Below are 13,665 nucleotides of genomic sequence, written 5' to 3'. Positions count from 1 at the left end.
TCATTTGATTGGAAAAAAATAAAATACTATTTTTTAAAATTAACTGGAAAAAAGTGGGGAGAGAGAATGCAAGGTGGAAAGAAACAGGGCACCAGTATGCCTAGAAACAAAGACGGTCAATGAAGTTGGCCATATAGGGTAGGTGGGGCTGAGTGCTAGGGAGCAAGTTGTATGTAACCTTAAAAGCTGAAGTGAAGACTAATGTTGGTTCCAGAGGCCTTTAGAATAAATGAGCAGCAGAGATAAATGATCGTGTCTGTGCTAAAGGAAAGGACTCTGACAATAGTGTGGATGATGGGCCAGAGTGGTGAGGAGGTTGTGGTGGGCGGGCAGGCAGAGGATAGAGATCTATGTTCTTTACAAATATGATCCTCAGAAGGTCATTATTTAAAGGTATTTAGAGGAGTTTGGGGGAAAGCCCAAACAAGATCCTACCTTGACTCCACCATCTTGATTCTGCCTGACCTATGAATTTCTTTTTTTTTTTTAATGATAATAATTTCCCCTATATTTTCCACATTTATCGTGCTACACAAGAAAAAATAGATCAAAAAGGAGAAAAAATGAGAAAGAAGAAAAACCAAGCAAACAATAACAAAAGTAATAATATTATATTGTACTCCACATTCTGTCCCCACAATCCTCTTTCTGGATGCAGATGGCTCTATCCATCACAAGTCTATTGGAATTGGCCTGAATCACCTCATTGTTGAAAAGAGCCAGGACCATCAGAGCTGATTATCACATAATCTTGTTGCTGTGTACAATGTTCTCTTGGTTCTCCTCACTTTATTCAGCATCTCTCCAGGCCTCTCTGAAATCATCCTGCTAGTCGTTTCTTAAAGAACAATAATAGTCCATAACATTCATATACCATGACTTATTCAGTCATTTCCCAACTTATAGGCATCCATTCAGTTTCTAGGTCCTTGCCACTACAAAAAGGGCTGCTACAAACATTTTTGCACACGTAGGTCCTTTTATCTTTTTTCAATCTCTTTGGGATACAAACTCAGTAGAGACACTGCTGGATCAACCATGCACAGTTTGATAGCCCTTTGGGTATAGTTCTAAATTGCTCTCCAGAATAGTTGGATCAGTTCACAACTTCATCAACAATGCATTAGTGTCCCAGTTTTCCCACAGCTCTTCCAACATTTATTACCTTTTCATGTCATCTTTGCCAATATGAGAGATATGTAGTGGTACCTCAGAGTTGTCTTAATTTGCATTTCTCTAATCAAAATTTTTTCAAATGACTAGAAATGGTTTTAATTTCTTCAACTCAAAATTGTCTGTTCATATCCCTTGACCTTTTATCAATCGTATTATAGCTTGCATTCTTATAAATTTAAGTAAATTCCCTATATATTTTAGAAATGAAGCCTTTATCAGAACCTGTGAATGTAAAGATTCCCACCCCCCAGTTTTCTACTTCCCTTCTAAATTTGGCTATGTTGGTTTTGTTCATACAAAAACTTTTTAATTTAATAAAATCAAAATGATCCACTTTGCATTTCATAAAGTTCTCTAGCTCCCCTTTGGTCATGATTTCTTTCCTTCTCCATATATCTAAGAGGTAGACTATCCACCCTAGGGGGAAAATTACCCTTTGTCCCCTCGTTTCTTTTTTTTTTTTTTAATATTTATCTTTGATATTGATATTCCCTGCATTTCCCATCTAATCACCCCTAGGGAAACATCCATTATAATTAAGAATAAAGCGCGAGGAAGAAAGTCAAACAAATCTCAAAGCTCATCAGCCCCTCCAAAGTCTGAAATTATATGTATATATGCTATATGAATGTACACATATAAATGTGCATGCACACATATATGTTATATGCCCCTGCTCTTGGAGGGAAATTTGAAGGTTTGAGCAGGTGAGAAGAGAGGTGGTTTAGGACATTGGATGAATACTGTTCCATGGCCCCAGGTGTCCTGACTTCCCGGCCTTGGCAATCCTGGAGGATCCAGCTGTGTTCCAGCTGGGGAAGAAGGAGATGGAGAGAAAGGGCCCCTTGGTGAGGAGCTGGAGTCTAGGAAAGTTCAGTTGGGATGTGGAAGTCTGGCTAGGGAGGCAGGGAGGCCTAAGGGGGTAAGGGTCTTGGGAGAGGGGAACAGCTGGAAGAAGCAGAAGGGAGGACCCGAGGTTGTTAACCAGAGCTAGCGCTGGGGGGGAGGCTCCAAAGGAAAGCGTGGGAGAGGAGACGAATTAGAGAGACTACCAAAGGGAAGCCGTGCAGAGCCCTGGGGGGTCTGTGTTGTGTGCCGAAACCTGGACAGCCCCATGCCGTGCCCGGATCACCTCCGTCTGAATTGGCTCAGGCAGATTCTGCAGCTCCCCTGGCAGGTACCAGCCCCTGGGCCCTGTCCCTGCTCCGCTGCAGCTCGCTGGGCTGGCCAGGGGGGAACCGCAAAGGGCCGCTTGCTTAAAGAATATTTTAGGGAGAACTGGCCCAGGGAAGTGCTGCCCGGCGGCCAGGAGAGATTCAAGCACAAGGTCAAGGTCTCTCCGAAGAACTGTGGAGAAAGTGCTTCATGGGAGACGGAGCCGCGCTCCGGGAGCCAGGCTCGGGAGAGATGCGACAGACGCAGTCGGAGAATCCACCCAGATCGTCAGAGGGCCTGCCTGGGCCCGAGCGCGGACAGAACTCCGGCTCCCGCGGGTCTGCGCGGCCACAGCCGGACCCGCTATGACGTCACGTGGGTCCCCTCTGAGAACGAAGGCCCGCAACCACGTGAGGAAGAAGAGGAACTCAGCGGGGCAGAGCTGGAAGAGGCTGAGCTTCAGCTGAGGGGAGGCGGGGAACACAAGGATGGGGGAGGGGAGCGCTCAGAGAGGCCCCGCCCGCTGGGTGTGGCCCAGGTGCAATCGGAACCTTGGCGTGCAGAGAGGAGGCCTGGGAGGAGGGGGAGAGAAGAAAGGGCCATTGTAGTGGCCAAGGCGTTCCACGTGACGGAGGCGGGGCTTGGGAAGTGGGCGGGGCCTGAGGGCCTGGTCCTGATGTCATTGGAGGAAAGGGAATGCTGGGGGGCGGGGGCTCTGCGGGGCCGGGCAGGTGGGGCTTTGGGGACTGGGAGGCCCCGCCCGGAGGAGGCTGGCCGAAGCTGGGGCTCGGTGCTGGCTTTGCTCCGCCTTCCTCGCTTTCCAGGGAAAGGTCTCTTTCTTCCCGGGAGCTGAGATCTCTCTGCCTCCTTCCTGCAGAGCTGAGCTTTCTCTGCCTCCTTCCTGCAGAGCTGAGATCTCTCTCTGCCTCCTTCCTTCGGAGCTGAGATCTCTCTTGCCGGCTTCCCCCGCAGCCGAGATCTCTCTCCTCCTCTGAGCTGAAACCTCTCTGCCTCTTTCCCCAGAACTGAGAACTCTGTCTTCTTCCCCCAGAGATCTCTCTGCCTTTGCCCTTTGAGGCCGAGATCTCTCTTCCTTTTCTTAGAGCCGAGATCTCTCTGCCTTCTGAAAAGCTCCTCTGCACGTGCAGGTCCCAGGTAGGTCTGAGCCAGGACCTCTCCCGGCCCCGCTTGTGCAGGCTGCCCCTTTCCCTTGAGACTCAACCTTCCCATCGGACCTCTTGGAGAGTGCGGCAGCTCTGCCAGGGAAGCGCTCCCTCCCGAGCCTGTCCTGGGGACTACTCACTCCCGCAGAGGACGACCTCACGCTCAGGCCCCTGTCACATCCCAAATGTCCCGGGCCGCCGATCCCCATTTTTCCATTGGGTCACAGTCTCTCAATCTTCACAAGTCACCTGGAACATCTCATCCTTAGTAGCAGATGGAGGGAGAGCTCTGGGACTGGGGTCACTGAGGCCCTGCTCGGTCTCTTCCCATCTGGGATCCCAAAGCCCCTCCTGGTCTCTAGGAGGCTGGGCCAGGGCCATGAGACCAAAGGGAAAGAATTAGGGGGAGAGGGTCTTCCTGCTCAGACGCAGGTCACTTCCAGGCCTGATGCTCCCTGATGTCCTCCTGGGGTGCAGCCCCTCCCCTGAGGGCAGGGTCATTGTACCTGCTCTAAGAGCTCTCTCTAATTCTGGACCAGTCGGCATCCAGCCTAGGGAGGGAAGGTACAGTTCATGTTTCTCCCTCTGAGATCCTTCTCCCTCCCCAGGTCAGCTTGCAGATGATCAAAGCCCGGAACCAGAGACATGGCCCCTGGCAGCCAGAGACTCTCGTCCCAGGTGAGTGCAGTCCCTCCCCAGAGCCGAGCAGCCCCAGCCCAGGGAGCATCCAAGAGAGCCCAGGAAGCTTCCTCCTATCAGAGGGAGGGGGTTCCTCACAGGAATTGTCTTTCTGGACCCATTTTGTGCTCCTTCAGGCCACACACATGTTCCCCCCTCTCTCTGAATCCCTCTCCTTTGCCAGGTCTCAGTCCATAAGCATTTCCAATATGGCTCCTCTGTCCCAAGCACTGGGCTAATTTACTCTGGATACAAGAAAGGTTTAACAAATCATAGTCCCTGCCCTCCTTAAGCTATCACCCCCCCCCACACACACACACACACACACACACACACTACTTCCAATTAATCAGTCCGAGACTTGTCTTAGGAAAGGCAAAAAGGAATCTCATGCTTTCTCATGAGAAAGGAGACACTCCGTGAGGAACCAAACTGGGCCAGCAGGGAGAGCAAAGGTGAGCAGTTCTCCACGAGCTCACCTAGACCCTCTGGCTTAGGCGGGAACTTTCCCCAGAGACCAAAGCATGATTCCAGGATGTTTGCTCCACAGGGAGAGAGACTGGTGTCTCCCCCTTCCCCCATCCCAAGTCACAAGAGGAAATGTGGTCCAAGAATGTGAATGCACTGGGGGGAGCTTCCACAATGGAAAGCTGGAGGGTAAAGAACAAAAGATTCTTTTCAAATCTCAGGCCATCATCTTCCCTCCAAATACCCAGTTCCTGCCCCTAAGAAGCCAGCATTCTTCCATTCTTTTCAAGGGAGATAACCCTGACTTTGATCACCCACAGCTTTCTCTTAGGAAATGAACAAAGGTGACTATAAATTGTTTTTTTTTTCCCTAGGACGTTCTTTGGCCTTTAGCAGATGGGTATCTTGGGACAAGGCCATATTACAAATCTTAACAGCCTTGAGTCATTGCTTAAAGAATGAAATGAATATAGTGGTTTGGGAAAATTCTCCAATTCCACCTAGTAGATCATCTATGACATGTACTTGTTTGAGCCAATTAAGTCTCTATTCAACCCAGGCTTTATTCAAAATGGAACCCTTCCCTTCATACAACCGATATTACAGAACTTGAAACGTAGAAAATAAGAGAATATCTCTTTGCTCACAAATTCAATAACAAGAGAGAATGGAAAGCAAAAGAGAAATCTGTATTACAAATAGAAGATGAGATCTTTTAAAGAAAATCAAAAAGTGAAGAGATTTTTCTCTGCAAGAAAGAATTGCTCCCCAAAAAAGAAGTTTTGAAAAATCACATCCTATCGTTCTGATGGAGACTGGAAGAAAATGAAATGGAAGAATATCAGTTGCCAAGTATATTTGTCAAGCAGGGGTTCTAGGGGTAGCAAGCTGGAAAAATAGATGACATCTTCCAGCATATCAAAGGATTTGCAAATGTGAGCATTCTTTTTTATGAGAGCCACGAGTCTGCCCCTTGACTCATTCTCTTGATTCCTGATCCCCAATGTTCTAAAGTTCTTGCATGATGTTGAAACAATTTCTTTTTCAGAAATAAACTGCCCGTGTCTTTCTTATGCAGTAGCTCAATCTCCAACCCCAACTGATAAAATATTACATTTTTAATGAAGAAAGGAAACCCTCCTTTCCTCACAGAGTTACTCTTCTTTTACTATGATTAACTATTAAAATGAATAAATGCATTAAAATGAATGATTAAGTGAAGACAGCAAATGGTTTTTAATTGTGACCCATCCTACCTGGTGTCATCTCAGCCCTTGAGTGTAAGAATAGAGAATGCTCCTTCACTTGGCTGGAAGCAGTCTCGTAATCCCTCAACTGTGGCTGTACTTGGAATAATATCTCTCTAGGATTCTTGTCTTACTTTCATCTAGTTAAGACAATTTTAGGGAATTTACCAAATCATTCCTTTTTTTGTTGTAGTTCTTTCCTCAATGGTCAGTTTTCAGTTCCCACCCACCCACCCAGAATACAAAGTACTTGAGTCAACTTCTCCCAAAATCTTCATAGAATTTTCTTATCATGTCATTTATGAGACTTCTGATGGGGAGGAATTTCACATCATCTTCTCCTTCTCCTCTACACATTCTCAAACTTCACTGATAAAGAACAGCTCTTTTCCCTAATTTAACTAGGAGACGCATTGCGTGGTATGACGTTTTTACAAGCTTTTAGACTTACAACATGATTTTCACTTCAAATGGAAAGGGTCTTTCTCAATATTCCTTTGGGCTCCTAATGCCTGGTTTCAAGTGTTGACTCTGACACTCATAAGGTTATATGAGTTTTAGGTAAATCCCATCTCTGCTTCAGTTTCCTCCTCAGTGTTGATAAGATTGTATTAGATCCATTCTGGAGTCTTGCAGCTCTAAATCATATGACTTTTGATCATTTAGGTGACCTTCAAGGATGTGGTGGTCGACTTCACTGAGGAGGAGTGGGGGCTCCTGAATCCTTCTCAGAAGAAGCTGTACAAGGAAGTCATGTTGGAGAATGTCAAGAATCTGCTGTCCCTGGGTAAGGACCACTTCTTGTCTTTTCTTGGTCTTCATAATCAGGCCAAAATTAGCACAAGTGGCAGAGAATAGATCTGTACTCTAGTGGATGTCAGCTTTAGGAGCTATATGGAGTGCACATCATCTGTGTGCAATTCTCTATCTGGCCTGAAAAGGCTTGTAACCTGCTGAAGTTGAATAATTTACCATCAGTCAAATAGCTGGAGAGAGTAATGATCTGAGTTTATTGTCAGAGGTAGAACATAGAGTTTAAAAAGCCCCATCTACTTCAAAGAGAAATGTTCATTGGTCATAAGCCCAAAAAGAGTTCTTGGGAGAATTTATAAAGCCTTTCAGAAAACTAAAGGGGAAACCAAGGAAAAATTAGGAACAAAAAGAATTCCAAAAAAATCCAAAGAATTCAAGAAAATCATGAAAAGATATTCAATGAATAAGAATAGATGCAAAAACTTAAGAAAATAACTTCTTAAAAAAGAACTAGCACTATTTATTAGAGAAATGCAAATTAAAACAATTCTGAGGTACCATCTCACATCTGTTAGATTGGCTAAGATGACAGGAAAAGATAATGATAAATGTTGGAAAGGATGTAGGAAAACTGGGACATTACTGTATTGTTGGTGGAATTATTAAATGATTCAACCATTCTGGAGAGCAATTTGGAACTATGCCCAAAGGGCTGTAAAACTCTGCATATAATTGCATCAAGTAAGCCAAAGAGATCATAATAGAGGGGAAAGGACCCACATGTGAAAAATGTTTGCAGCAGCCCTTTTTGAAGTGTCAAGGACCTGGAAATTGAGTGGATGCCCATCTATTGGGAAATAACTGAATAAGGTATGAAATATGAAAATAATGGAATATTGTTGTTGTATTTAAAAAAAACTGATGAGCAGGAATGATTTTAGAAAAGCCTGGAAAGACATACATGAACTGATGCTGAGTGAAGTGAGCAAACCAAAAGAACCTTGTACATAGTAACAAGAAGATTATGTGGTGATTGAATGTTTTAGATTTGGCTCTTCTCAACAATGCAGTGGTTCAAGGCAATTCCAATAGACTTGGGATGGAAAATGCCAATCATATCCAGAGAGAACTATGGAGACTGAATATGAATCGGAACAATATTTTCACTTTTTGTTTGTTTCTTTGTTTTTCTTGTGGTTCTTTTTTTTCCCTTTTGGTATGATTTTTCTTGAATAATATGACAAATATGAAAATATATTTAAAAGGGTTGCACATGTTTAACCTATATCAGATAGTTTGCTGTCTTGGGAAAAGGGTCAGTAAGGGAGGGAGAGAGTAAAATTTGGAACACAAAGTCTTACAAAAATGAACATTGAAAACTCTTTACATGTTTTGGGAAAAATAAAATACTATTAGAAGAGGGGGAAAGGATTTGGCCAAAAAATACTATAAGCCCAAAGCCTGAAAAAGTAGACAAGATCTGAAGCATATGATTAAGGGGAAATGATATGGAGAATAGATTGAGGAGAGAGAATATAAGAATTGTTGGATTGCCCAAGAGTTATGAGGGACTCACTAAGATCAAGCTATTTATTTTTTAGATGTGAAAACATTGTGAGTACTTTTTAAAATCTTTACTTGGGTAGTTTGAAAGAAGAACTTGAACTGAGTTGAAGATGATGGATTGATTCTAAAAAATAAAATTGGGTTAGGAGAGTTAGGAAGTTAGGAAGACTCATCTTCAAGAATTCAACTCCATCTTGAAACTCTTAGTCCTGGAAATGGCAAACCCACTCCAGAAAGTCCTGGAATAGCAATAAGAATAGAAAAAGAAATAGATGTTATCAGAATAGGGAATGAGGTATTAAAAGTCTCTTTTAATTGATGACATGAAGATATACATTGAAAATCCCAAAGACTCGATTAAAAAATAGTTAAAGCAATTAATAATTTTAGCAAAGTATCCAGATATAAAGTAAACCCATGTAACTAAACAGAACATCTCTATATATCAGGAATAAAACTCTAAAAGAAGAGATAATAAGAGAGACCCGTTTTAAATAACTCTAGATAGTATAAAATGTCCATGAATATATCTGCTAAAACAAGCCCAGGAACTACATCAATATAAACATAAAAAACCTTTTATATAAATAAAATCAGATTTAAGTAAATGGAGAGATAATAATTGCTCATGCATAGGCAGAGCCAATATAATAAGAATGACAATTTTACTTAATTTGTCTTCCCAATTTGATTGTCCCAATCAAATTACCAAAAACTTGTTTTACTGAATTAGGAAAAAAAAAATCATTTACTTGGAAGAGCAAAAGGTCAAAAATATGAAAGAAACTAAGGGAAATTATGCAAAGGAAAGAGATTTAGTAGAACCAGATCTTTAAATTGTCTAATTATCAAAACTATCTGGTAATGGCTAAGAAATAATAAAGTAGACCAATGCACAAAAATAAAAGTAGACATACAATTCACAGCAGCAAATAAATAAAGTAATCTTTCATTTGACAAATGTAAAGACTTAAAGTTTTAGGATAAGGATTCATCTGATAAAAATTGTTGGGAAAACTGGAAAGAAGTATGGCAGAAATTGTTAACAGTAAGCCTGGTAGTTAAATTGTCTTTTGACTGTTTTTGTTGAATGTCAATGTTTAGCTTAGAGTGAATGAGTATATGATAGGACCGGCACTCTCTGCTGTACATCACATTAGTCACTTTCATATTCTGTCTGTCTCTTCTCTTCACAATGACCTAACTGATTAAATGCCAATTTTTGCTCTAAGAATATATCCATGAAGTTTTATTGAATTTAGGTTGATGATGAGATTATGAGCCACATAAATCTTGTGTAGCCATTGCTGTTCCTTTTATTTCAATGTGTATATCTTTTTGTATATTTGTGTTTGACTGTTTATTTTCTTCAGTTTTAGAGACCAGGTTTGAAGTAAATGAGATGATTAGAAAACTGGGGATTTTGATGGAAGAAACTGACCTGCAAAGATTCTTGAGTGATGCTCTCTGTAACTTCACTTTGAGTGAAATCCATGACTTTCAAGTCAGAGAAGATAAAAATCCAAAGAGTAATTATGAATTTGATGAAGTTGGAAAGAGATTCAGACAGCTTTCATTCCTGTATCAATGCAACCAAATGACCTCAGGAAATAACTGTCTTCTGGATTGTGACTATAGGAAATGTTTTACTAAACTGATAAAGGATTTTCAGTCCCTAGAGAAGCCTCCTGAAATGCATATTTATCCAGATAATCAATGTGAAATGGCTTTGAAGTGTAATTCAGAACTCATTACAGATCAGAAAAGTGATACTGAAGAAATGTTTTGTGTCGGTAAGCAAGTTTGGAAGGCCTTGAATAAGAACTCTAAGCTCATTACTCATCAGGAAATTCACATTAGAAAGCAAGTTGATAAATATAATGAATATGAAGCAACCTCAATGAATCATTCATTTCTTCCTTACCATCATAGATTTGACCCTAGAATGAAGAAGTATGCATTTCATGAGTATGAGAAGGCCACCGATCAAAATTCAGATCTTGATATACATCAGAAGATTGATACTGGAGGATGTTATAAATGTCATGAATGTGGAAAGGATTTCTCTTATAGATCACTCCTTTTTGGCCACCAGAGAATCCACACTGGGAAGAAACTTTTTGAATGTAATCAATGTGGAAAGGCTTTTACAAAGAGCTCCAATCTAACTAGACATCGGCGAATCCACACTGGAGAGAAACCTTTTGCTTGTAATGCATGTGGAAAGGCTTTCACATATAGGGCCAGTCTTACTGAACATCAGAGAATCCACACTGGAGAGATACCTGTTGACTGTAATCAAGGTGGAAAAGTTTTCACAAAGAACTCCAATCTTGCTCAACATCAGAGAATCCACAGTGGAGAGAAATGTTTTGATTGTAAGCAATGTGGAAAGGCTTTCACACACAGGGCCAGTCTTACTGAACATCAGAGAATCCACACTGGAGAGAAACCTTTTGAATGTTATCAATGTGAAAAGACTTTCACAAAGAGATCAAGTTTTGCTGCACATCAGAGAATCCACACTGGAGAAAAACCTTTTGGTTGTAATCAATGTGGAAAGGCTTTCAGATATAGCTCCAATCTTGCTGAACATCAGAGAATCCACACTGGAGAGAAACCTTTTGATTGCAATCACTGTGGAAAGGTTTTCACAAGAAACTCCTATCTTACTGAACATCTGAGAATCCACACTGGAGAGAAACCTTTTGCTTGTAATAAATGTGGAAAAGCTTTCACAATGAGGTCAAGTCTTGCTGCACATAAGAGAATTCACACTGGAGAGAAGCCTTTTGGTTGTAATCAATGTGGAAAGGTTTTCACAAGAAGCTCCAATCTTGCTCAACATCAGAGAATTCACACTGGAGAAAAACCTTTTGAATGCAATCAGTGTGGAAAGACTTTCACACAGAGGTGTCATCTTGTTAAACATCAAATAATCCATACTGAAGAGAAACCTTATAAATGTAATCAATGTGGAAAAACTTTCACAAAGAGCTCTAGTTTAGCTCTACATCAGAGAATCCACAATGGAGAGCAACATTTTGATTGTAATCAGTCTGGAAAGGCTTTCACAAGGAGGTGCCATCTTGCTCCTCATTAGAGAATCTACATTAGAGCTAATATAATAAAAATGACAATTTTTGCCTAACTGATTTCTATATTCAATGTCTTCTCAAATGACCAAAAGTTTATTTTAATGAATTAAAAAAAAATAACAATTAATTTGAAAAAACAAAAAGCCAAGAATATCAAAGAAACTAATTAAAAATGATAATATGAAGGAAATTTGGCAGTATCAGATCTTAAATTCTACTATAAAGCAGTAATTACTTAAAACTATGTGGTATTGGATAAGAAACAAAAAGGTAAATAATTAGAACAGAGTAGAAATCCAGGTAACAGCACCAAATCACTCGAGTAATCTGATGTCTTACAAGTGTAAAGACCTGAGTTTGTCAGATAAGAATTCATTATTTAGTTAAAAAATGTTGTTGGGAAAACTGGAAAACTATCTGGCAAAAATTGATCAAAGGCCAGTATTTTAGACCATTCTCCAATATAAGGTCAAAATAGATATGTCATCGATATCTAAAGAGAAATATTACCAAAAAAAATTTTTAACATGGACCATTATCTATCAGACTTATGGATAAGTGAAGAATTTGTGAATAAACAAGAGTGTGGGATATAAAATGGGTAATTTCACTTGTATTAAATTAAAAAGATTTTCTACAAATAAAGAAATTTAACCAGGATCAGAGGGATAGCAGAAAACAGGGGAGAAAATTTTATAGACAGTTTTTCAGATATAGATCTCATATCTTAAATACATAAAGAACTTTGTCTTTCTTTTTCTATTTTGGATTTAGTTCAATAAAAAAATACAAAGAAAAAACTACTTTGAGTAATTAATCATTTTGACTACTACAAATACCTAAGTGAATTACAAAATATCTAGGAAAGAAAATGCTTTGTGCATCCAGACAAGAATTGATAAATGGAAATATATTTAGAATGATTTTACATATATGTACGTATGTATGTATGAATAAGTATATATTTTTGGATTTAATAATAGTCATCTGTAGGGTAGGGTTGGAGGGAAGAAAAAAAATACACAATAACTTTGCCATATATTTAAACAATAGCAAATTTTACGGAATAGATTTGCAATTTCATGTAAAATAAATTTTATTGTATTAAGTTATGGAAATGCTTGTTTTATCTCATAAATTATAAACAAATAAAAATTTAAAAAGAAAAGCAATAGTTGTGGGAAAGAATTTACCTAGGGCTCATATTTGACTGTACACTGAGAGAGAAAGCTTAGAGATTTAATTAACAAGGGAAGGCCTCCTGCTGCAGCACAGACTTCATTAGACCTCCCAACAAAAAATATATCTCTTGAAATTCCATTTTGTGTATAACATCTGATAAATGTAACATATTTTTCTCTGCTATCCTAATGTTTGCCATCATTTCTCAATAGTTTTTGGTATTTATAAACTATCATTTCTTCAGTCATTCCCCAATTAAATTTCTGCTAAATATGTATTCTCATCCAAAGTTCATTCATATATGTCTTTCCCACAGCCTCTTCCAATGTTCCAGGAAGGAAGCCCAGCAGGACCAAATCTGCAATTATAACAGTTTACTTAGGAGTAAAGATCTTGAGAAAATGAAGAGGTCAGGTATTTGATAAGGAATAGAAAATTAATTAATTGACTAAGCACTACAAAATATTGGAAATACTACAAAGCAGTTTCACAGAAAATAAATATGAATCACTATAGATATGGGTCATATTGTAGACTAAAATTAACTCCTGATAAATACATGAGTTAAATAGAAAGGTTACCTCAGAGAAATTTGAGGAAAATACATTTATGGGTATTAGAAGAATACATTTCACATGCAGGATAGAGAAGATCCCAAGAAACTTTTGTGGAACAATTCTCATCACATAAAAAACCTACAAAGTATCTAAAATTTAAAGGTAAGCAATTACCTGAAAAGCACATTTTTAGCAGATTTCCTTCATAAAGGTCTCAGGTACAAAGTATATAAAAAACATACTGGTTCTATACAAGTTTATGAAGAAAAGCTAAAATAGTCTTGGTCCCAAGCTATGCACAGTTCATTTTCAAAGAAGAAATGCTAATTAACAATGATTATATTAAAAAAAAGTACATAAATAATTAGTAATCTAAATCACTAATGCTTTGAAAGTGTTCAGATCTGGAAAGATGGTAAGAAAATGAGCATCAGAAACATTGTAGGAATTGTCTCCTTAAATATGTATATGATATGAGAGTTTTTTCCCCCTTTTTCATCTTGCAGAGGAGAAATCAATGAGGAAGGAAATATATGTAATTTTTTAAAAACCTTAAGGAAAAATGATCAAAATCAATAAATGTATTGGATGGGTTTGGGGAATACAGACACATTAATTTACA

General features: G+C 39.5%; 1 protein-coding gene across 1 annotated transcript; it reads left to right on the top strand.

Annotated features, from left to right (window-relative positions):
- Nucleotides 1–3,082: 3,082 nt before the first annotated feature.
- On the top strand, nucleotides 3,083–12,366 carry LOC100926486 (zinc finger protein 883-like). Its single transcript, XM_031964042.1, has 4 exons — nucleotides 3,083–3,486; nucleotides 4,103–4,172; nucleotides 6,554–6,674; nucleotides 9,580–12,366. The coding sequence occupies exons 2-4, from the start codon at nucleotides 4,140–4,142 to the stop codon at nucleotides 11,307–11,309; spliced, it is 1,884 nt and encodes a 627-aa protein (XP_031819902.1). The 5' UTR covers nucleotides 3,083–3,486; nucleotides 4,103–4,139; the 3' UTR covers nucleotides 11,310–12,366.
- The last annotated feature ends 1,299 nt before the right edge of the window (nucleotides 12,367–13,665 follow it).

Source organism: Sarcophilus harrisii, chromosome 3, assembly GCF_902635505.1.
Source record: "Sarcophilus harrisii chromosome 3, mSarHar1.11, whole genome shotgun sequence".
Classification (NCBI taxonomy): domain Eukaryota; kingdom Metazoa; phylum Chordata; class Mammalia; order Dasyuromorphia; family Dasyuridae; genus Sarcophilus; species Sarcophilus harrisii.
The sequence above is the reverse complement of the archived record's forward strand: the minus strand, read 5'-3'. Positions and strand labels throughout refer to the sequence as shown.